The 23325-nt window shown below is 36.4% G+C and overlaps 1 protein-coding gene across 11 annotated transcripts in view; it reads right to left on the reverse strand.

Annotated features, from left to right (window-relative positions):
• Positions 1-23325, reverse strand: part of RAPGEF6 (Rap guanine nucleotide exchange factor 6) — a 220270-nt gene that overhangs the window by 13002 nt on the left and 183943 nt on the right. For 9 of the 11 annotated variants that reach the window (XM_033853135.2, XM_033853132.2, XM_033853129.2 and 6 more), the window contains 6 exons: positions 20527-20738; positions 15069-15192; positions 12631-12654; positions 9061-9281; positions 3587-3778; positions 910-1044 (listed from right to left, as the gene is read on the reverse strand). In XM_033853135.2, the coding sequence (XP_033709026.1) occupies positions 910-1044; positions 3587-3778; positions 9061-9281; positions 12631-12654; positions 15069-15192; positions 20527-20738 (908 nt within the window). The remainder of the gene's footprint in view (positions 1-909; positions 1045-3586; positions 3779-9060; positions 9282-12630; positions 12655-15068; positions 15193-20526; positions 20739-23325) is intronic. The other 2 variants (XM_019924361.3, XM_019924368.3) reach the window with 1 other exon arrangement.

Genomic DNA, 23325 nt, shown 5'->3' on the forward strand with positions numbered 1-23325 from the left:
AAAATTAAAAAGAACCTTCAAAAGTGAGGGAAACTTAGAACACAGGAACTGAGGAAAGCTCTGGAAGCTTCTCCTTCCTGCTAGAATTCGTTAACTTAACTTGTCTTCTCTCTGACCATGTACCATCCTGTACTGTGTTTATTCAAGGATGTAACTTTTTTACATCTGTGAAATGCCATGACTAAGGAGTCTTTTTTGCCAGGGTACACGGGGAATGTGGAGGGCCAATGTAAGAAACACACACATTATTTAGAATGCTACATTTGCAGCTGACATGAAATGGCATCTTATATGCATATTACCCAGGCTAGTCAAAAAAAGAAAAGCTTCAGTCTGAATTAGGAAAACATAGATAAATAAAGAAGAGCAATTTCAGATTTTTTAATCCAAAAGGTTCTACATTAGCATAAATGTAAAAATCCACAAGGGTGCTGTACAGGTTATTATAAATCCTGATTAATAAAAGGTAGTAACATTCCATTACTAAAGAAAGGAATGTATCATCCTAAATATCTGTTTCATTTCCTAAATCTTGTAGTTGGTTAAAAACAATTTCTTGTAGACATTCTTATTTTAAAATACTCCATAGAACTGTTTGAATTAACTGGTAATTTGAATAACATCAAGAATTTGCACAGACCAAAACAACTGTGAGTTCTGCCTTCATTCTTATCTATACTTGTCCTCCACCAAAGAAGGACCACACTTTGAATGCAGGAGTCCTAACTCCATGATGCATAACACCTGAAAACCATATAAATAACACAATCCAAAACATGAAAATTCAGGAAGTATTACCAGTTACATTTTTCTTCACATTTTCTATTATTACCATAGACCAAAAGCAAAATATGTGCCATGTAATGTTTTTTGGTGTAACAAGAACTAGCTTGAACTATTTTATCTTACCTTTGCGAGGGGAACCTTGAGGAGACGCAGGAGGACTAGAATGTAAGGATGATGCCACAGAAATAGTGTCTTCTGTATGTTTCTTACCACTTATTTCTTCAGTTGTTCCTAAAATTTTCTGAGGTAAACTTGTACCTAAAAATAAAAATCAAAGAAGCAAATAAGTATCACTTCACAATTAAAATGTCTGCAGTTGCCTAAATTACTATATAACTAAAGCCATGATGCACAATGGCTAGTGTAGTTAACTGAAATGTACACATGACAAACGGGGACTAAATGACTGGGTAATGGCATACAGAGATTCTCACCTCCAGGATATTTGTTCACATTCAGCCAGTCAGCGCAGATCAGATTATAATAGCTTTTTGTTTGTTTTGTGGCATAAGGGATATTGATTTAACAGTCTGAGTACAGTGTCCCACCCTGCACAACTGACACACTTATTGGAAATCTTAATAGAGAAGGCATGGATTCAAACTCTTCTCTCCCCTCTAGAGGTGGCCTCTCCAAGTCAGGGCGAGGCATGTGGCAGGGGCAGTGTAGGGATGTTGGCACTGTCACTACCTGTGGTGCATCTGTGCTGTGGGTATACAGAAGCTGCAGGGCTGCCAGTCCAGCCCTTTTCAAGAGCACTAAATTCACACTACAGGAGATAAGTAGACAACAGAAAGAATCATGAATTTATAGAAAAATAGTATGGAGCCCACTGGAAACATTCCTGCAAAGTTCTATCATCACTCTTGTCCAATAGCTGGTCCTTTTCAGCATAGGTCAAACTTAGCAATGCTTTCAAATACCCTGGTATTTTTACATACATCCTCTCGAAAAAATGTCAAAGAGGTATTGACACTGTTTTTAACCAGTAAAGTAAGCCCAACTTTGATGAGTACTCAGCATAGTAACAAGCAGCCCTTTGATACTGAAAAAATTTAAAACACAGTATACAAACACTACTCTTAATTAAGTGCCATTTTAATATATTTATCACATAAATAATAGTCATATTAGAGCAAGAGGGAAGAGGGCTACCTGGTACAAATAACACTGCCTCTCAAGTGATGACATCCAAGTAAGAAATCAGAGCTAGACTTGTCCCATGTCTCACTCCTACCACAAAATCAACTTCACCCATTTTGCATCCAATTCTCTACTCATTTCCACAGACACCAAACTAGATCAGGCTCTAGGCAACTTCCCGTTGCTACATCAGCTTTCCACTAAGGCTCCCTATCTCCAATCTCACAGCCCTTCCTACTACAGACTTCCTCCAACATAAACTAGACCATAATCTTGCCTTGCTCAAACTGCTTTAACAGCTACGCACTGACAACTTTCCTCTAGCATGTCATGTTATAATTTTGGCATGTCTGTAACTTCACTTCTCTTCATCCTGGGACACTGTTTAGTACTGTGTTAAAAGTAAGGATTTTGAGCCAGGTAACCTGGGCTCAACTCCCAGCTCCATCTCTTACTCGTGGTGTATAAGTTACTTAGACATTCTATGGTTCCTATGTAGAATGAGAGTATTATCTATCTTTAGGTTTATTACGAAGATTAAATGAACATAATATATAAAGTTAGTAAAACACTTAGAACTGTGTCTGGCATTCAGTAAGTGCTCCATAAGTGTTAGCATTAATTATTATTGTCTCTCAACACTCTACAGCTTTGTCCTCAGAGGCAGCAAACTGCCTGTAGCTCCTTGTAGATATCAAATTCTTCTTCTGCCTGAAGCAACTTCTCTGGAATTTTTGCCTAATTACCTCCTTCCTTATCAACCTTTAAGACTGTGCTTAGGTGTTATCTCCAAAAGGCCTTCTCTGGAGCACTATCTTACTTCTGTCTACCCTAAAAGCTCTCCCTCTTTTGTTCTTTTATATGTTATGTACATGCTCCTGTACATGCTCCTGGCATAATAGTGAACACATACATGTTATCTGTTTGTGTGAATGTCTGTAACACCAGACTGAAAATCTGGCAAAGGAAAGGGCATTTCTTATTCAACTTTGGATTTCAAAACAATATCAAATTAAATTCACAAAGTTCTACTGAATATGTCCTATGTATAATGCATGAACTAAATAATAATGTTAGGGACCAAATCTAATCTAGCTTCCCATTTGAAAGCTAAAATAGTGATACTATTAAAACAACAAATGAAAGTAATTTGGACAACATCTACATGGCCTAACAGAGGAAAAAAAGCATGGTCTATACTTATATATTTTACACTTGCTTCTTGTCCCCAAGCTAGGTTTTCAGAAGTGGTCATTAATGAAAAACCAACAAACCGTCTTTTTTAGAAAGAAGCAATTTCATTATTTTTAGATGCAGCAATTTCATAGGCTGCATCTGCATTAGATAATTGAGTAAATGCACCACTAAATGCAGTAAGCCCTTGGTACCCAAATATACTGCTGTACGTTTCTGGCTGATATGATTATAGGAATTCCAACATCAATATTTAAAATATGCATGCAGTCACTGAATAGAGCAAAATGAAGCATTAGGCACCTATAGGCAAAATGAAGCATTTTTTGACTCATGAGTGCTGATTATAGTACACAAACTACAATAGCCGATCTCCAAAGCATTTATATTTGTAATTATTTTCCATTCTAACTCGCCTGAAAATTTCAAGTAAATGAATGCAATATTAACTGTGAATACTCACTCAGTGTGGCAGGGTCTTTTGCTTGTCCCTTCTTCCTGATAGGGTGCAAATTTACAGCTGGCACCTGAAGCACCTGGCTCACTCTGTGGGGCTGATGCAAATAGGCTTTAGCTGCTTGGCCAGCTGACCTCACAGGCACTGGAGACATTTCTGATGACTTGACTGATCTTTTCTCACTTAGATTCTTGGTCACTAATAGAAGAGAGTAAGAAATACGTAATTCTGCACTTTTTAAGGCAAGGTTATTACCACTGACAATAGTACATGGCTCATTAAAACCACCTATTTTTAACACAAAAAAGATTAATTTTCCTAACAAAAATTTCATGTATTATGTTGGTTCAAAAATTTTGTAGAATTAAGTTAATTTTACTCCCTAAATTAAGATAATAAACTTAATTAGCTCCAACTGCACGATCATCCTAATGGCCATCCTCTCATCTATTATTTTTTTTTTGACAGATCCTGCCTCAGGTTTATTTCTACAAATAACACAGGATGACACCCGTCCCATGCAGACAATACCCCAGGGGTCACATCAGTCCTCCTGTCTTCATATTGGCGACAGAAGAGCCTTTGTTGGTGCCTAGGCCACCTTTGGGAGCCAGAGCCAGAGTCGCAGCTGCATCCTGTGCCCTGATTTGAGCCTTGGCCTCTGGCCAGCGGAGGCTGAGACCCTTGGTGATGTGGGAATGAGCACATTTCCCTGAGCCTGGGGTGAGTGATGTAGTCAAGTCAACTGAGCTTGTGGCTGCTGCCCTTCGCAATCTGGGCTTGACCTCTTTGGGCTTTATAAGATCCTATATAGCCTTGGCAGGTACACTCATAGCCTTGGTGTTTTTGGCCAGCATCTTCCTCAGGTACTTCTTGTCGTGCCTCTTGGCAAACCTAATGTTCCTCAGGAACTTGGAGTTCGCCCCCTTCAGAGATTCAAAGCTTTGTGATCAGGGTTTCTTGATGCCATTTCTGTGCCATGTATGGGATTTGCTCTTCATGGTGTGGTTCCTGAACTTGGCCATGTGTGCACCAAAGCCCAGAAGCACTTGGAACCCAAAGAGCTAGCATCTTCTCATTTATACTACTGAAATACTCCCCTCACTGTAACAATTCTAGCATGCCTTCAAGTCATTCTCCATACAAGAGTGCAATGACTCCTCCATCATGAAAATCTGATCGTGCCATTTTCTTTCTAAAATTTATTTTACTTATTTTTGGCTACGCTGGGTCTTCATTGCTGCACGTGGGCTTTCTCTAGTTGCGGCGAGCTGGGGGGACTACTGTTCGTTGCAGTGCATGGGCTTCTCACTGCGGTGGCTTCTCTTGTTGCAGAGCATGGGCTCTAGGCACGTGGGCTTCAGTGGTTGTGGCGTGCGGGCTCAGTAGTTGTGGCTTGAGGGCTCTAGAGTACAGGCTCAGTAGTTGTGGCGCATGTGCTTAGTTGTTCCGTGGCATGTGGGATCTTCCCGGACCAGGGCTCGAACCCATGTCCCCTGCTTTGACAGGCGGATTCTTAACCACTGCGCCACCAGGGAAGCCCTATCGTGCCACTTTCCTTCTCCAAATGCCCTACACAAACTTTTAGATGACTTGCCACTGCTCTCAGGATAAAGACACAAATCCCTAAAACAAGGTCTATTAGACCCTGCATGATCCAGCTTCCCTAATAACCCACACTCTGCAGCTACTAGATTAGATCCCGTTTTATGTTCTCAAGGCATCCTGTATCCTTCCTTCACAGCACTGATAACTGTAACAATACAATTGTCTGTGAGAGTAATCAATTAATGTCTCTTTCCCCCACAAGGCTATAACTAACATGATTGTAAGGACTGTTTACTTTGTTCACTACTATATCCCTGTGTGTCCAGTGATGGATAGAAAACAGAGGCTTAACAGGTAGTTTTTGAATAAGTAAGTGAAATTATTTCAACAGCTACACATAGGAATACCAGAGATATTTATAAGTAGATGGTTAGTATACTTGAAGATGAACATCAGAACTAAAAACTAAGAACTCTTGGGCTTTCCTGGTGGCGCAGTGGTTGGGAGTCTGCCTGCCAATGCAGGGGACACGGGTTCGTGCCCCGGTCCGGGAGGATCCCACATGCCGTGGAGCGGCTGGGCCCGTGAGCCATGGCCGCTGGGCCTGCGCGTCCGGGGCCTGTGCTACGCAACGGGAGAGGCCACGGTGGTGAGAGGCCCGTGTACCACAAAAAAAAAAACACAAAAACAAAACAAAAAACTAGGAACTCTGGCTTAAGAAACAAAAAGCTGCCTCCTCTGTATAAAATCAATGCTATAGCCCAAAGAAAAAACTTCTTCCTTCAGGTAGTATTTTTAGTAATTTTAATTCTTCAGGCAGTTATTCAGGGTGGTTTTAATGCAGGTCCAACCTCAATACTCCATGATATTTTTGTTTTAAACACCAAGATAAAAGTGTTTAACCTGTCCCAGCACAGCTACAATAGTTAGCTACTATGCTTTTATTATCAGAACCTAGAGAATATTTTGGGTGATAAGAATATCTCAAAAAGTCAAAGCAAAGTGCTCCTAGGGGATAATAGGCAGCAGCGCATCAACTGACTGAATCCAAGATGTTACCAACTTTTGGTTAGAGCCGTGAAATATTTTCCCCCCAACACTAATCAATTCCGTATTGACATCTTATTTTAATAGTTGCCATAGTACAAAGAAAAAAATCAACAGACTACTTTGAATATAAAAAAAGAGGTCACAGGAGAGTGTCAAAACTCAAACATATATACTTATTATGAAGAACCAAATTCTATAATGTTTGGCAATCAACTATTATTTGGGTTTGGAATTTATTTAAACATTTAAAAATCAATAATGCAATAAAAATCAAAGACTCTCAAACTAAAATAAAGCAACATGAACTGAATTAAATTTTCACAAAACAGTTTAACTTTCAGTTTAAGAAAGACCCACAGGTTTTCTCATTTTAAATCAGTATTAAAATCAATGGTAGTGAGACACCATTTAGTGTTATGAAAAAAGAAGTAGATAAGTCTAAGGTGGGTGTGAGAGGAGAAAGGTATCGCAGGTGTGTGTGAACGCGTGGTGGGGGGAGGAGAGAGAGAACGCAGAAGTTGGTATGTGGGATCTTTCTAGGAGTCAAAAAAGTTTTTTTAATTAGTTATTTGGCTGCGCCGGGTCTTAGTTGCAGCACACGGGATCTTCGTTGTCGTGTGTAGGATCTTTGTGCAGGATCTTCATTGCGGCATTAGTTGCGGCATGCATGTAGGATCTACTTCCCTAACCAGGGATCGAACCCAGGCCCCTGGCATTGGGAGCACAGAGTCTTAACCACTGGACCATAAGGGAAGTCCCTAGGCCTCAAAATTTTAACAATGAGCAAAGCATAAAAAAGGTTTCTATGCTTCTGAATATTCCAAATCATATTTAGGGAACAAAGAAAAGCAGTTAGTGAAAACAAAAGATAAAATAAACAAACTTCGGGCTTCCCTGGTGGCGCAGAGGTTGAGAGTCCGCCTGCCGATGCAGGGGACGCGGTCTGGGAAGATCCCACATGCCGCGGAGCGACTGGGCCCGTGAGCCATGGCCGCTGAGCCTGCGCATCTGGAGCCTGTGCTCCACAACGGGAGAGGCCACAACAGTGACAGGCCCGCATACCGCAAAAAGAAAAAACAAAAAAAACAAAACAAAACAAAAAAAACCCCAACCTTTTATCAGACAAAAGCAGGAATAATAAATTGCATTCAGTAACCATAAGATGATGAAGTCTATACTGCATTACTTGGGAAAAAATAATTTTGATGATCATTCAAAGCAGCGTCAGAGATATTTAATAAGTGTGTATATGGCTTTGAACTTTAAAACATGAATAAAATTTGAAGATTCTATATACTTTTTCAGTCTTTATTTTTGACATGTACCATTTTCTCATAGCAGACACTTCTTGATATCCCACCAGGTGGTAAGAAATTTTTCCAGATACTTTCCAAGTCTATATACATTTATTATTTTTAACAGCCATATATCATTCTTTGTATTGATAAGGAAGCAGTGTACTTAACTATCCTCCAGTGTTTTGATATCTGTGTGAGTTCTTTTTCCATTGTAATACATGCTGCACAATCCCAATACTGGACACCTCACAGACTGTTGTGAGGAGGAGTAAATGGCAAGGTTTATAAAAGTGTTTAGCATGGTTGCTGGCATATAGAGAGCGCTCAGTAATTGTTAGCTTTCATTATTTTATTTCTTTCTCTTAATTTAATAGGTTTGATGTAGAAAGAATCTGAGATAAAACACAGTACCAATACTTGCTTGACTTTTACAATTAGGAAAACAAGAGATCTAAGATGAAGAGAAACTTGTTCAAATGGTAATAAATGAGACCCAAACTCTGTCTCCATCCTTTAGTAGGTGTTCTTTTCATCACAACCCATTCATTTTCCTATTGGTAAAAGTGTTCAAGATACTGTTCTTATAACAACACTTACTGAATGGCTCATTACCCTACACTTTAAAATTCACTGTGAATCTGAATTTTAAAATCAGTACTTGGTTGTATTTCCATTTTATCTTTTCTACTCTATTGACATACTTTTTCGATTACTATGTAAATACTATATCATTTATCAATTTCAGGGTCAACCCATGATAATTACAATTTCCCTCTATCAATTAGGAACACAGAAATAGAAAAACTGAACCTTCCCCCTCATATATTCTGTCAACATTTAATCAAGTTCTATACATCATACTGGGATTTTTACTGGTGTAATATTTAATCATATATATAGATAGATAATACTCACTTATAATGGAAGTACAATCATCTTTATTTTGTTGTTATAACAAACACAATATATTTTACCATCTTTGATCTCTGCTTTTACAACTCATGATTTCCTTGACCCAGAGACACATACATTCTATTGTTTGTACTTAATTTAAAAAAAAAAACAGTATTGAGAATAGGCTCTATTTTGTTCATCATATTTTCTATTTATAAATATTAGAATACGTCTAATTTTTCTTGTTTTACTTTATTTACTGATGCCTATAATACACCTATTATCTCTAACAGTATATTAATTAAATTTATTGTATTTTTTCAGTTGGTAAATGATATTATCTGTAAAATTTTAGGAAAGAGAAATTTTTCACTTATTTTACTCTTCATTTAGGGATGAAGATCAGAACATTCTCAAAGAGAAGGGCTCCTCTATAATGTTTCGCTTTTTATAAGAAGACTTCAAAATGCTTTTTAAAGAACTACATCACTCCATTTCTTGCACAGAGTAATCATCAGGAATGGATGAGAATTCAGTATCTGACTAACATGATCACATGATGCTTGAGGTATGTCAGTAAACTTTGGTGAGTGAAAGTTAATTTTCTTGGGACTTCAGGATAACACTAGAGCAACAAATTTCTATTTTGTTGTGCTGTTTAGTGTCACGTAAGTGAAAACTTATACTTACAGGTACCATATGCAGGCTCCCATTGCAATGACATCATCTGGAACTTCTCCTCATCTGTTTCTACATCCAGACTGGAAAGATACTGCTTCACTTTCCTTGCCATTTGGGCATCTTCATACAGCTTCTTAGCATTAAGCAGAGAGCTACGGCGTGCCTTTTTTTTGTGAGCACCTCCTTGAACATCCAGCATGTTTGAATTTGTGCTGCCTTGACTCAGTGACCTGTAAGAAGATGGAGATCACAATAAGGGGCTGTAAAGATGAGAATTAAGTATGGCAGATTGAAAATTAAAAGAATTCTGTTCTGTTAATGCAACTGCATGCTGATGCAAATGAGTTAAAAGATGAAGAGCATTAATGCAAAGTAATGTGGCACATATGGCAATGTTCTGAGTTTTCAGATTCAGCAAAGTTCAGAATTCAAAAGAATAAGTTAACAATTCCCCCCAAAGCAACAAATTCCATCAGACTTGTGTTTGGTGCCTTTGCAACCCATGGCACAACTGTGACAAGTATAAGCATTCCTTTGGCCCTATGGCCATCCACACTCTGAAGATACGGCAAGAGCCTAGTTCAGGACAAGTCCACCCTGAGCCAGATCTCTGCACCAGGATTCTTCAGCAGGGGAGTTTCTAGAGCAGCTTTGCTTGTACATGCTGCTTTGGACATGCTATCGCCATCAACATTCTTGTATATAGCTGGCCCACTCCGAGCATGCTCACCGATTTTACCAGTAACCAGATTTTGACCAAAATTCAAATAGAACAACCAGTAAGAAAAATAACACCATTTATACTCAATTCAATATAGTCAGAGATCAAAAATGCAATAAAAAGCTACTCAATGCTTCTACTCACATATGAAATGGTTGGGCAATATGTGGCTTCTGGACTGGGGATATGGGATCTTTCTTTTGCAATGCCTCTAAATGTGATGAAACTACAAGCTGGGTAGGAATAACTACAATTGAAACAAGCTATAGCTTCACATCCAACTGTACTCTTTTTGGCAGACTTCTTTCTATAATAACCACATCTAGAACCACTGGAAAACAGGAACTGCAATGCTATTTTTCCTTTGTAACAAGGATAGCAAACACAAGGTTCTAGACAATTTTTATTTTAAAAGCAGTTGCCAATTCTAAAATAATAAGGATATCTATGGGTCTTCTAAGTTAGCCTCCCAATTACCCAAAGATATTCTAAATACACATACCACAACCATAAAACAATTTGTTTTTTCCGTGCTCACATACCCCATTTAAAACAAACAACTAAAATTCTAATGTTTTCATTATAAATTAAGTGAAATAAAGTTGTAAAAAATGTTACTTTTCTTTTGTAATTTTAAGATCTTTAAAAGAGTGTGTCTTACATTTGATGGCAACTTTCAATTGCTACTGGTCAGGCAGAAACTGTGATGTGGTTGTTGCTACTTACATATGCAGAAACTCCTAAACTTTCAGAGTGGTTTGGAAAAAATCCAATGGCATTAGTGAATTACTCCCTTAACCTCCAGGAACCAAATGATTATAAGGATGTAGTGAATCTAACAAGTTCAACAACATTCCCAAAGCAGGTGTCAAAAGGAAGTTAGCCCTAAATATCTGCAAAGCCAACCTAAGAGCCCAGCACCAGCAGCTTTTTGTTCGTTTATGGCTTGTTTTAAGAAGTGTGGCATTACCAACATATTTGACGGCACAAAAGGCAATACTGTGTGAGGAAAAAAAACCCCCAGAAACTAGTAACTCTAAAAGTGATTCAGAAAATTCATATTCTAAATACGAAGAAGTTTAAGAAAGACCTAAACCAATTTATATTTTATATTTTCCTTTTTATGAATGCAAAAAGGTGTTATGTGATAAAAACACATACCTATGTTTATATAAGAGCTCTTTTAACAAGTATAAAGTTAAAAAATTCTCAGTGTTAACAAGGTACTGCAGTGACTTTTCTTCGTGGTACATAAAACAACAGTGGTCCCAACAACTGATGATGCCTCAGATTCAAAGAAATGTAGTAAAATCAAGCCCCAATATTTAGGAGCAAATTTGAATACAAGTATTTAATAATTTTATGTAAGCTGATATAAAAAAAGTGTCCAGAAATTCAAGATACATACAAAATTTTAATAAGTGAAAATCTCATGATAAATGACAATGTCTTCTAAGCTACTTTCAAAATGCTTTGATGTAAAAACAAAAATATCTAGTGCCTGCAAACATCATACAAATCAACCCTAAAGCTAAATAAACAGTGAATGTGTTACATAAGTCATTCAAACACCCCAAAATCCCCACTAAGATATACTGTTCAAGTATTCTTCTTCATAACAGTAACGTTAGGAATCAATTTCTATCTTCAATGAGAAGAACCAGAAAAGACAAAGACATAAATGTAAAGTATAGAAGAAAACACAGAAGAAACACAGAGAAGGAAGAAAGCAGAAGGAAATTCAAGTTCACCAAGCTTCAACAGAAAACAAAAGACCACAAATAAGACAAGACTCAAAGTAAGTGGCTCACAAAAAATCCTTCTTATATGTAATATAAACGCATCTAACTTAATGATTCACTATAATCTTAAAAGAGCAAAATTCTTCTTTTTTGCTCATCTACAAAACCCATCTTTTTCTTCAACTAAAATCCCCTCATCCACAAAACCCATCTTTTTCTTCAACTAAAAATGAAAGGATCAGATAGATGATTTATAAGATCCCAAACATTCTATGATTTCTACGTGGATACTTAGCTATCTATTACAGATCTGTAAGCAGAGATCTGAACCTACTTGACAACAAAAGGTGTTGTTAGGTCTGATTCTATTTCAGTTTTAAGAGAGATAAGGGAGTCGTTAATTAAAAGTGGTAGGAATTTAAAACTCAATGCTGTATGTCTCATGGTATTAGTGGATCTGAACAATTAAAATCATCCTCTATTTCAATTATTTACAAACTCAATATTACAGTATAGTTTGGATAAAGGCTGCACCCTTTTGGAAAACTGATAGAAAAATGTAATCTTTATAAACAACGCTTTTACCCATTTTAATACACTTAAACATTTATTTTTATAAAATATGGCAGGTGAATAAAAGAAAATAGTGTGGACTCTGGAATCAGACTACCACCATTAATGAATCAGAATCCACCATTAGTGAGCTCTAGGAATTTGGACAACTCTATCTTCCCCATCTGTACCATGGGAATAACATTATCTATTTCACAGAGTGGCTGGAGAATTAAATAATTCATATAAAGTGCACAGAGAAGTATATGGCACATAGGAAGCACACAATAAATATATGCTATCGTCATCATTATCTAACTGACCCTGCTAAATAAAATCTAAAAGGGACTTATGGGACGTCAACAATGGAAAAGTAAAGGGAAAAAAAGCTAGTTCTAACACTATTTTAACCTTGTTAGCAAAAGGCATTTATTTGTCAGGAATGTAGGTTGACAGGGTTAATAGAACACATGCTATTTTACGTGCGTGCATTAATGAAAAGGATGCAGTATATGTTAACAGTTGCACAACCTTCATTCCAGTTGCATTCGTCTCTACACTTACCCCAGACTCCGCCACCTCTTCTTCCTGTAAGCAAGAGCCACAAACATTGAAGCATGTGTTTGAATAGGAAAGCACAGAAAAAAGACAACAGTCGTGAGTCAGAGAAACTATGGAGACAGAACAGAAAAATTTTACTAGAAAAAAAAGGTAGCTTAACAGTAAAATGACTTTAATGGAATACAAGGGGGTAAAATGAATTATGATACGTACTGAAGGCCAAAAAACTCCACACTATTTAAAAGTATGCTTTTAGACCAATTATAATATATTTTTTTAGACCAATTATATTTTTAATACCTAATTCATTTAGAGGCTTATGTTAATAAGAAGCTTAAGGGAAAACATTTACTAACTATGAATTTTGAATTCAAAGTTTTCAGGGAAACCTTAAATTAAGGAATATGATCTTTTGAACTTTTTTTTAAAAAAGGATTTTTGAGCCACACATTTAAGCGAGGATGAAATTACAAGAAACAAAAATTTATAATTTCATTTTTAACTGCAGAAATTCTCTTACAATGTGCATTAACAAGAAATTTTGACCAGCAAATTCAACTTAAAATGTAAGTATAAATATATCATCAACATCTTTATGATCCTGTATCTCCTTACACTACAATTGGGCTGAATCAAGATTCTTTTTAAAATTTTTATTCTCATTTATTTTTTTGCCCCTTCCCCCCAATCCTGACTGGTCTCATTATATCTCTGGCTTGTATCCAATAAGCTCCAGCTCTGGCCAGCCCAAAATTCTGTTTTTCAGTAAGTACACTGACTACTGTTAAAATAAAAGGGGTACTTTGTCTACACAAGATATTATACACCACCAAACTGGACAATTACTTGCTTAAAGAAAGCTAGTACATTTCAGTACTAGCTGACAAACACAACTGATTCAGGAAAACTTCAGTCTAATCTAATTATGTTTTATTTTTTCCTATACTGCATTCTACTCTAGCCTAGGCCATTCCCAAGGAAACAGCCAAGTTCACTGATTTCATCCTCAGTTTCTTCCTCCTTTGCTCATTTCTGAAGCATTGTACTTAAAATATTATCAACTGGTCTGGCAGGCTCACAAAGTCATTATCATCTTGAGGAACGAGGGTGCTAAAATACATGAGTAGATGGATGTCTGTGTAAGACAACAGGGTGTGGTGGGGCCACTGTACAGGGACATATAACAAAAACAAAAACTTAAAAACAAAGAAACAAATCCTCCAGGTCTGCTTTGGTCCCTGGTTCTTACTGTTTTCTGCTTCTACACTGATGAGCAATGACACCCCTCATTACATGTAGTGATTCTCAGGGACAGAAGTGGATGGGTTGGGAAGAGGAGATATGATATACCCCTTCCTCCATACTTTGAGAATTTCTACACTAGAGCAACAATCAGGTCAACTACTTATAAAAACAAAGACTCCTGAACGGTGATTTAGACAAAACAAAACAAAAATAAAAAAACCAATCCTGACACACATTGATTCTGTTTGGTTACAAAAACTCCATCTCTAACTTTTAAAAAACCAAGTATTTTTGTTTCCTTAGTAGGCTATATTTCTTTCAAGCCACAAGAATTGTGTCTGCCTGGGTAAACATTTCATTTTTAAAGCTCTTAGGTACTGAAGCTATACACAAAGGCCCAGAAGAAAATCAGACCAAAAATGAAAACCCTAATAACTTTTTACCCTAAAAATTACAGAAATTACTGGGAACAGCTTGACAACATACTTTATGTTTTATATAATTTGAGGAGACATTTGTTACTACATTAAAAATGAATCTTAAAAAGCATTCTTAGAAGATCAGGTTAATATTGAATGCAATTTTTATTTTTATTTCATTTTTATTAGAGATGGAGCATTCTTAAATTGGCACTTTCTAAACTGCGTTAAAGAATTTACATACAAATAAACAGCAGTACCATGACTTGAAACCAAGGAATATATTTTAAAAGAATAAAGTAGAACTTAGACAGAAATAGAACTTTAAAAATATTCAATAAAAAGACATATTCAGTAAAAATAGAAGACTAATACTTCATACATTTTGTTAGAAACCAGATGAAAGCATCTGTCCTGTGTGGTAACTTCAGTAAAGATCAGTAACTTAAACATTTAAGTTAGATGACATTTTAATTAACAATAACAATACAGATCTATGTACTCAAAAAAGTAATAGAGAACTAGGGTTCAAATCTCAGCAATTTATGTAATCCTGGACACATTACCTAACTGCTCTGCGCTTCAGTTTCTTCATATGTAAAAGGCAGGCCAATACTACTACCAACCTTTAAAGGTTATAGTGACAAACTATTACTTGAGAGGGACATCTGTAAAGCACTTAGTACACTGCGTAACAAATGGCAGATGGTCAATAAATGAAAATATTATATCATGCTCAGTGCCACTCTGTAACACTTACACACTTCAATGACATACCTCTGTCGGAACATCATAGCTGGGTCCATGTTAGCAGAAGTCATTCGAACAACTTGACGAATTTCCTTGGCAATCATTCTGAGTTTCTCAAAATTTACTAAACCATCTACTTTGGAATCATTTCCTATAGAATAAAAGTAACTTTTTTTAACTTCCAAAATTAAAATATCTATATAAAAGTAGCAGAAGTCAAGTTATTTTTGGAGGCACAAATCAGAACCTTCTTTATCAAACTGTCACTTTTGTTTTCAAGAACTGATAAACCCATAGATGGTTTAATCCTGCTCCCAGGGAATGAGCTAATGAGAGAAATTCTATTCCTATGGAAGTAATGATTATGATTATTGGAAAGTGAGAAACTGTGCATAGCTTCTAAAAGCCATTTCATTATGCTGTAGGCACACCTAGTAAAAAATACAGCTCCTCAAATCTAATTCTCCAGATGCTCAGCCCACTCTTAGGCAAGTACATGCATCTGTTTTTTTGGGCAGCAGAGTAGAGCACTTGAAAACTTAGGTTTTAGCCAGAGGTCACAAACAGTGACCTTTGGCTTAACTAATCTAGTAAGGTTTCTATGGTTTACGGTACTTAAATAAATTGTAAAATGAGCTGTCAACACTTAAGAAGTGGAAGACATCCCAAGAAAACAAGAATTTCTGACTTCTCTCGAAGAAAAAAAGCGGGGTGGGTAGGTGGGGGATTAAATAATAAGTATTGATAGGTCTGTCTTCCAAGTGGTAATAATTAGTTAAAATTAAGAGGTGGCTGATTCGTAGGGGTAGACATCTTCTAGTCTGCCATGCATCCTCTCTTCCCCAGGATTTGAATTTACAATCATGACTTTAATCATTAAACACAAATTTGCTTGTTTGTAAGTTCCATGGTTTTTGTTTCTGTTTCACTAAGTAGTTCTCTAAGGAAAAAAACTCATACACCTCTCAAAATGGTCTACTTTTCTTTGACGAGAACAGGAATGAGACCAGACTTAGCCCATATGTTGGCTTACCCAGTTCAAACCACAAGGCAAAAAATTATATGTTCAAAGGGTAATCTAACTGTCTTTTTATCACACCTGTCTTTAACAGTTGGTCTGACCCTATTTATTTTCCACATAGCCCCTGAGGTGTCTGTGGAATTCCAAGTCCCTGAAGCCAAGTTTGAGAACCACATGGGTCTGGAACACATGGTGGGCTCCCTTTTTGTAGTAAATGGCACCTATCCATTGGACATATAAATTGTTCAGGGTCTCAACATGAGTTGAAAACAAAATGATAACCCCAAATACTTTCAAGTCACATAAACATGTTTTGAGGGAGCATGTCAGAAAAATATACTTGAAGCCTATAATGATATTTTCTTATGAAAAAGGAGTGATAATGAAAGTGGGGGCAGAACAACTAGTTAATTGGCACAACACATCTGCTAAGAACAGTTAGAAAAGTTGGACAAAAATAGAAAAAAAATGTTTTAAGTCATCAAAAAACTATCAAGGCTGTGACGATCTGAAGCAATAATGAAGCTCTGTGGCAAGTTTAGCATCTCCCAGTGCTTGACCCAGCATCTGCTGATTTCAGAAAAGGGGATGATGAGCTGAAAAACTGAGTAGTGCCACCATGACCTTTGAAGTTAGAGAAGAACAACTTAAGTCTAGATAAATCTTCAATGTTTTGGGTTGGGATTTTGAAGGCCTATAATATATCCTCAGACTAAAGATAAACTAAATGCAGACTGGGATAAAAGTTCAGTGTTAAATTATCTCAAAATATGAAAAGGGTTTAAGGTGATTTTTGGATTGCTAGCACCCCTAGCTGCCTGGCAGAAGCAAGCTTTAATTCTCTCTGGAGGAATGTAATATTGTCTGAAACCCTAGATTATTTCTGTATTTCTTTATACACAACATCCATTTGGTCAAAAATAACCAGGTACATCAGGAGAAAATTCAACATGATTGAAATGCAAGGAAAAAAAGAAAGACAACAGAAAGACTCATAAAGGATCTAGATTATGGAGTTATTGGAGACAAACACAATAGTAACTGGTAAATATGTGCAAGGTTATAAAAAACAACACTGAGAACTTTGGCAGAGAACATGAAGATAAAAATGAATTTAAATTGTAAAACTGGAAAAAAAAAAACCCAATAACTGAAATAAGGAATTTGCTGCTGAATTTAACAGTAAATTAGTACACAGTTGAAGAAATAATTTAAAAATTGGACATTAAGCTGGGAGAAAATTCCAGAATGAATAAAAATATCCAGGTCAGAGAAAACCAAATGCTGCACCTAGTCACATCATAGCAAAACTAGAGAAAAACAGAGATAGAGAGAAGAGAAAATTATAAAGCAGCTACGAGAAAAAGGGTAGATTGTTGTCAAAGGAACAACAAATAAGACTGACACTTGATTTCTCAACAATAACAATGGAAGCCAGGAGACAGTTTTGTTATATCAAGATGTTGAAAGGTAAGTGCCAACCAAAGTTATGCCTTAAGAATGAATATTAATTAAAGACATTTTTCAAATAAACAAAAAGTAGATTTCATCACCAGTAGACTTGCACATAAGGGAATAATAATCAGTGTTCTACAGGAGAAAAAAACCCCAACCATATGAAAACTTTGAAATGCAGGAAAAGTAACAATATCATCATGCAGGTAAAGCTAAATAAATACTGACTTTACTAAACAACAATAGTATAGTGTGGCATTTAAAGGCATGGAAACAACTGTATATGTCGGGAGGTGAGCAAATGGGAATTTAAGTGGTCTAACTTCTTGCACTGCCTGACACACAGAAAAGTACTAATAAATATTACGTGAATTAATATCAACAAGTATAAATATATTGGGTTGGCCAAAAAGTTCCTTTGGTTTTTAAGTAAAAAAGACATTTTTCATTTTCACCAAGAACTTTATTGAACAACGTATTCACCTTTTTGTTCCACTACCTTCTGCCATTTTCCAGGTAACTTCATAATTCTATCTTCCCAAAATTTTTTATCTTTTTGAGAAAAGAACTGTTCCAGGTGCCTTTTACAGTCTTCCAGGAAATGGAAATTTTTTCCATTAAGAGAATTTTGTAAAGACCGAAATAAATGGAAACCCGAAAGTGCAATCTCTGGTGAATATGGCGGATGAATCAGAACTTCCCAGCCAAGCTGTAACAGTTCTTGCTTGGTCATAAAAGAAACATGCGGTCTTCCGTTATCCTGATAGAAGATTATGCATTTTCTGTTGACTAATTCTGAACGCTTTAGGTCGAGTGCCGCTTTCAGTTGGTCTAATTGGGAGCAGTACTTGTTGGAATTAATCATTGGGTTTTCTGGAAGGAGTTCATAATAGAAGACTCATTCCCTTCCAATCCCACCATATACACAACATCCATCACCTTCTTTGGATGAAGACCGGCCTTTGGTGTGGTTGGTGGTTGTTCATTTCGCTTGCCCCACGATCTCTTCTGTTCCACATTATTGTGCAGTATCCACTTTTCATCACCAGTCAAAATTTGTTTTAAAAACGAAACGTTTTCATTACTTTTAAGTATAGAATCACATGCAGAAATATGGTCAAGAAGGTTTTTTTTCGCTTAACTTATGTGGAACCCAAACATCAAAGCAATTAACATACCAAGCTGGTGCAAATGATTTTCAATGCTTGATCTGTGTATTTTGAGTATGTTGGCTATCTCCAGTGTGGTATAATGTTGATTGTTCTCAATTAATATTTCAATTTGATTGCTATCAACTTCAACTGGTCTACCCGACCGTGGAGCAATGTCCAGCAAGAAATCTCCAGCACGAAACTTCGCAAACCACTTTTGACACGTTCGAGCAGTCACAGCACCTTCTCCGTACACCGCACAAATCCTTTTGTGCATTTCAGTTTCATTTTTACGTTTCTTTAAATAATAAAGTATAATATGCCAAAAATGTTGCTTTTTTCTTCCATCTTCAATATTAAAATGGCTACACAAAAATCCACTAATTTTGATAAGTTTTTTAAAAATGCACGCTGACATGACAGCTGTCATGATACAATCTAACAAAATTGTTTCGAATGAAGTGAAAGACAACTAAGAGCTACTAGAAAAAACCGAACAAACTTTTTGGCCAACCCAATATAATGTCTAGTGTAACACTAGAAAATGAGTAAAACTGTGTATAGTCAGCAAGTTAATGGAGGACAAATACCATTCACAAAAATCAATTAAGGGGATTGCAGATAAACCACATGGCAAAAGGTTAATTTGGTTTTTAAAACTAAGAACTTGCTGTTCATCAAAAGACATCCTTAAGAGAGTCAAAAGGCAAGTCATACTATATACAGGACTTACACAAAATTCTTAAAAAGTATATTAGAAAAACAGAACATTATAAAAAATAAGCAGGACACTGAACTGATAATTGTCAAAAGAGGACGAATAAATATACAAAAGTGTGTTCAGCCTCATTAGTAATCAGAGAAATGCAAATTAAACCACATCAAGATACAATTACACACCTACTGGAATGGATAAAAGTAAAAAGAATCAATTTACCAGGTGTTGGTGAGAATGAGGAACAACAAGAATGCTAAAAACACTGCCAGTGTTCCACTTCAGTAGATTAACCTCAAACTGCTTTCCAAAGTTGATTATATGAATATCAGGACCCATAAATTTCACTGTGAATTATACTGAACAAAAATGCACATGCACTACGAGATATGTGAAAGAATATTCATAGCAGCATTATTCGTATACAGTGGAAACTATCAAATGCTCATCAATGGATTGGATGAATCCACTGTATTGCATTTATGTAATGGAATGAATGCTAAATAGTTTTGAAAATGAAGTACAGTTACACTCAAAAACATGGAAGAATCTCATCTCACAAGTCTAATGCTGACCAAAATAATCCAGAAGCCAAACCAAAACTAAAAAAATAAACATACTCTGTGATTATATAAAGTTCAAGAACTGGTGAAACTAAACCACAGTATTAGAAGTCAAGACCCTAGTTATCTTTGGGGAAGATGAAGGTGGTCACCAGGAAAGGGCATGAGTGGGGGTGCTGGGAGGTAGGCAATATTTTATTTCTTTGACTGGATGTTGAGTGCATGGGTGTTTGCTTTGTCATAATTCATTGAGTTGTTCACTTGTTCTGGGTACTTTTCTGTATGTGTTTAGTAATTAAAAAATTAAGTTGGAAGGATAAATATTACTAAACAAAACAATAAATAAGATCAAAAAGTCTGATCTTGGTTGTAAGTCAACTTTAAGTTCGAATGCATTGGGTAAACACCTACATTTGTTCTTGTCAATAATGTGGGTTTTGGTTCCTAAGATTTGCTGCATTTAACTGGGTAAAGCTTTAGTGACTTTTAATCAATAGACTGGAAAATACATTAAACACATCACAATTATGGAGAATTAGCTGAAGCTAAATATGCTCATTTTCAAATTACTTTTAAATACCTTCATGTAGAAATGTCATATCTTTCTTGACAACGGGGAAGAGTGGAATAATTGGAGGCTGCATGCTTTGACTACTAAGAATATTTCTATATTTTGCCATGTTTCTAGATGGATCAAAAAGGTCTTGTAGATCTTGGAGGTGTTTCTCATACTTGCTTGGTAACTTTTCCCAAGTACCTCTGAGTCGTGCTACAGATGCCAGGTTCAAGCCACTGCCGAAGATGAGAATAAAAACATTAGAAAGGGACTTGTGGGAGAGAAAGGACTCAAGTCAGGAAAGTGTATAAACCAATCTTTTCTAATAAAGGTAAAATAAGCAGGGACAAATTTCAATGTGTTGAAATAAACAGGAGAACCATGAAAAAATAAATAAATAAAAGGGACTCCTTGATCTTAAGGAAAACTTCCTTCAAAGGAACTACATTACTTGCCTATGGTTGTATACCAACAGCCTTTATTTTGTAGTCTGCATGTAAATCACAAATATAGTAACTCCATAAAATAGGCATTTAACTTAAAAATAAACTTCAAGTATCACAATGTTTTTTTATTTGCTCAGAAATAACTTTATGGACAAATTACCTATTTGAGAGTGGTGTAAGTGATGACAAGCGTTATATAAGAAGCAAGGCAAGTTCTGGGGCTGAAAACCTTCTTTCCTTGAGATTTTGGCCACTCATGTCCCTGATTCCAATACTTCCATATCCCTAGATTCTAATCCTGTTGTCCCTCAGGCCTTCATATATTCAATGTCTCCTCTCTATAGGATTTTAAACAAACTTAGATGGTCCTAACTTTAAAAATAATGCATGCCAATTAGGCTACAACTCCTCCTCCCTATCCCTTACCTCTATACTACCAACTCATAGGTATGCTGCTGAATGAATAGTGCAATTTTCTTACCAGTTAATCCCTCTTTTGTTCTCAGCCACCTGACTTTTACCAATACTATGGTATTTAAAATGTTCTCTTGATTTCTGATTTTAAAGTGTGGAGTTAAGGTATCTTTGTTCCCTCTGCTTCTCAGAAATCATCCCAAACAACTACAAGGATGAATAACAGGAATGCAAATTTCATCTCCACCAAAACTAAGAGATATCTGTAACTCCTAAACACATTAGAAAGGCTGTCAAAAAATAGTCAAGGTCAACTTTGAGTAGGCAAAATGCTGAAAAAGAATGCCTGCAGCTGAAGATGTCAATGAAAGCTGGTAAAGCACAGCTCTCTGAAGCAGGTAACTCACCCAGAAGGCAAACCAGGAATCCCGTATTTGGAACAACACAACAGAGTCCATAGGCTGACAGAATTAGGAGGGGGTTGGACTCTGTTCTTTACCAGAGAGTGTCAGGGAAAGTAAGATTAACACAGTACACACAGTGATATAACATCTTGGCAAGAAGGAATTTAACAGTGACACAAGAAAGAAGGGAGAAACTGAGTTGTAAACAGCCATAAAACTGCCAATTTTCATTTGCTGGAGAGAAGTAAAGGCTAAAACAATTCACATACAAGCTCTATTTCTGCTAGCCTGGGATACTGCCCTGGCTTTTCTCCCACATGAATCTCCTGCAGATAGATGGTATAGGAAAACTCATGTCATTCAAAAAGAAGGAATGAATGCCAGAGCTATAACATGCTGCTACAAGGAAAAACAAAGACTTAAAGATCATAAAACAGGAAAATGTTCCAACAATACAATAAAAACTGGGACTAATGACTCTAGCCATGATTTCAAATGAACTAATAAAGTAAACAAAGAGTAATGCAGTGATATAGGAGTTTAGGGAAAAAATATATAAGTTGATAAAAAAAGTTAAGTAAAGTTTAGAAAAGAATGGAAGAAAAAAATGCAACCAACAGAGAAATGAAGGCAACACTGGAACCTACATAAAGAAAAAAAAGACACTGCTAAAACCTTAGGCAAGTGACTTAAAGGATTAACAAAAGCAATCAATGGAAATGGACAGAGCTGAAAAGAACAAGAGAGAAAATAATGAATATGGAAGACAAAGGAGATCTAAAATATATATAATTGGTATCCTTGAAGAAGGAAACGAAAATAATGGAACTGAAAAAATATTCAAAAGTACAATTTGAGAAAACTATTCAGAAACAAAAGAACTGAATCTATAGAATAGATACCACAGTTCCAGAGAACTTGATACAAAACTAAATGAGATGTGGAAACACCCATGTAAAGGTAAATGACTTCAGAGATAAGGAAATAATAAAGAGAGTAAACACAGAAACTTGAACAGCTATATAAAATGCTAGTTGTAGAGCCATTATCTATGAGGTTCCCAAGAAATTACATGTTAGACAAGAATTTTAAAGGCAGATAAACTGACACTGTAGTTCAAAGCCAACAGAAAAACACTCTGAATATGCTCAGGATATATAATTCCCATAAGCCCTTGTGCAAGAAATGACTAGAAAACAAACTTCAACCAGGAGATGACTGGAGAGAGTGATGTCAGCATTATACTGTCATAAGACGACCCTCATTTTACCCCCTGCCCCAACAACGAAAATTCAGCATCTATCCATGAACAGTAAGTAGTGCCTCTGTGGGAGTTGTGAGACCCAGAATCACACACCAAGGGACCTGAGAGGAGCCTCACCCACCGGTATACTGGGTAACAAGCAGGTAGATTTGGGTACTGGCTGTGGAACCTACAGGAGACTATGAAATGGTTCTGGCCCCTCTTAGCTGTGGTCTGGGAACACATGGAGAACACTGACTTGGGTGGTCAGCTACAGATAAGAGAGCCTTTGTGAAGTCCAGGTTTCCAGAGAAGT

This window comes from Tursiops truncatus, chromosome 3 (genome assembly GCF_011762595.2).
Source record: "Tursiops truncatus isolate mTurTru1 chromosome 3, mTurTru1.mat.Y, whole genome shotgun sequence".
NCBI classification, from domain to species: domain Eukaryota; kingdom Metazoa; phylum Chordata; class Mammalia; order Artiodactyla; family Delphinidae; genus Tursiops; species Tursiops truncatus.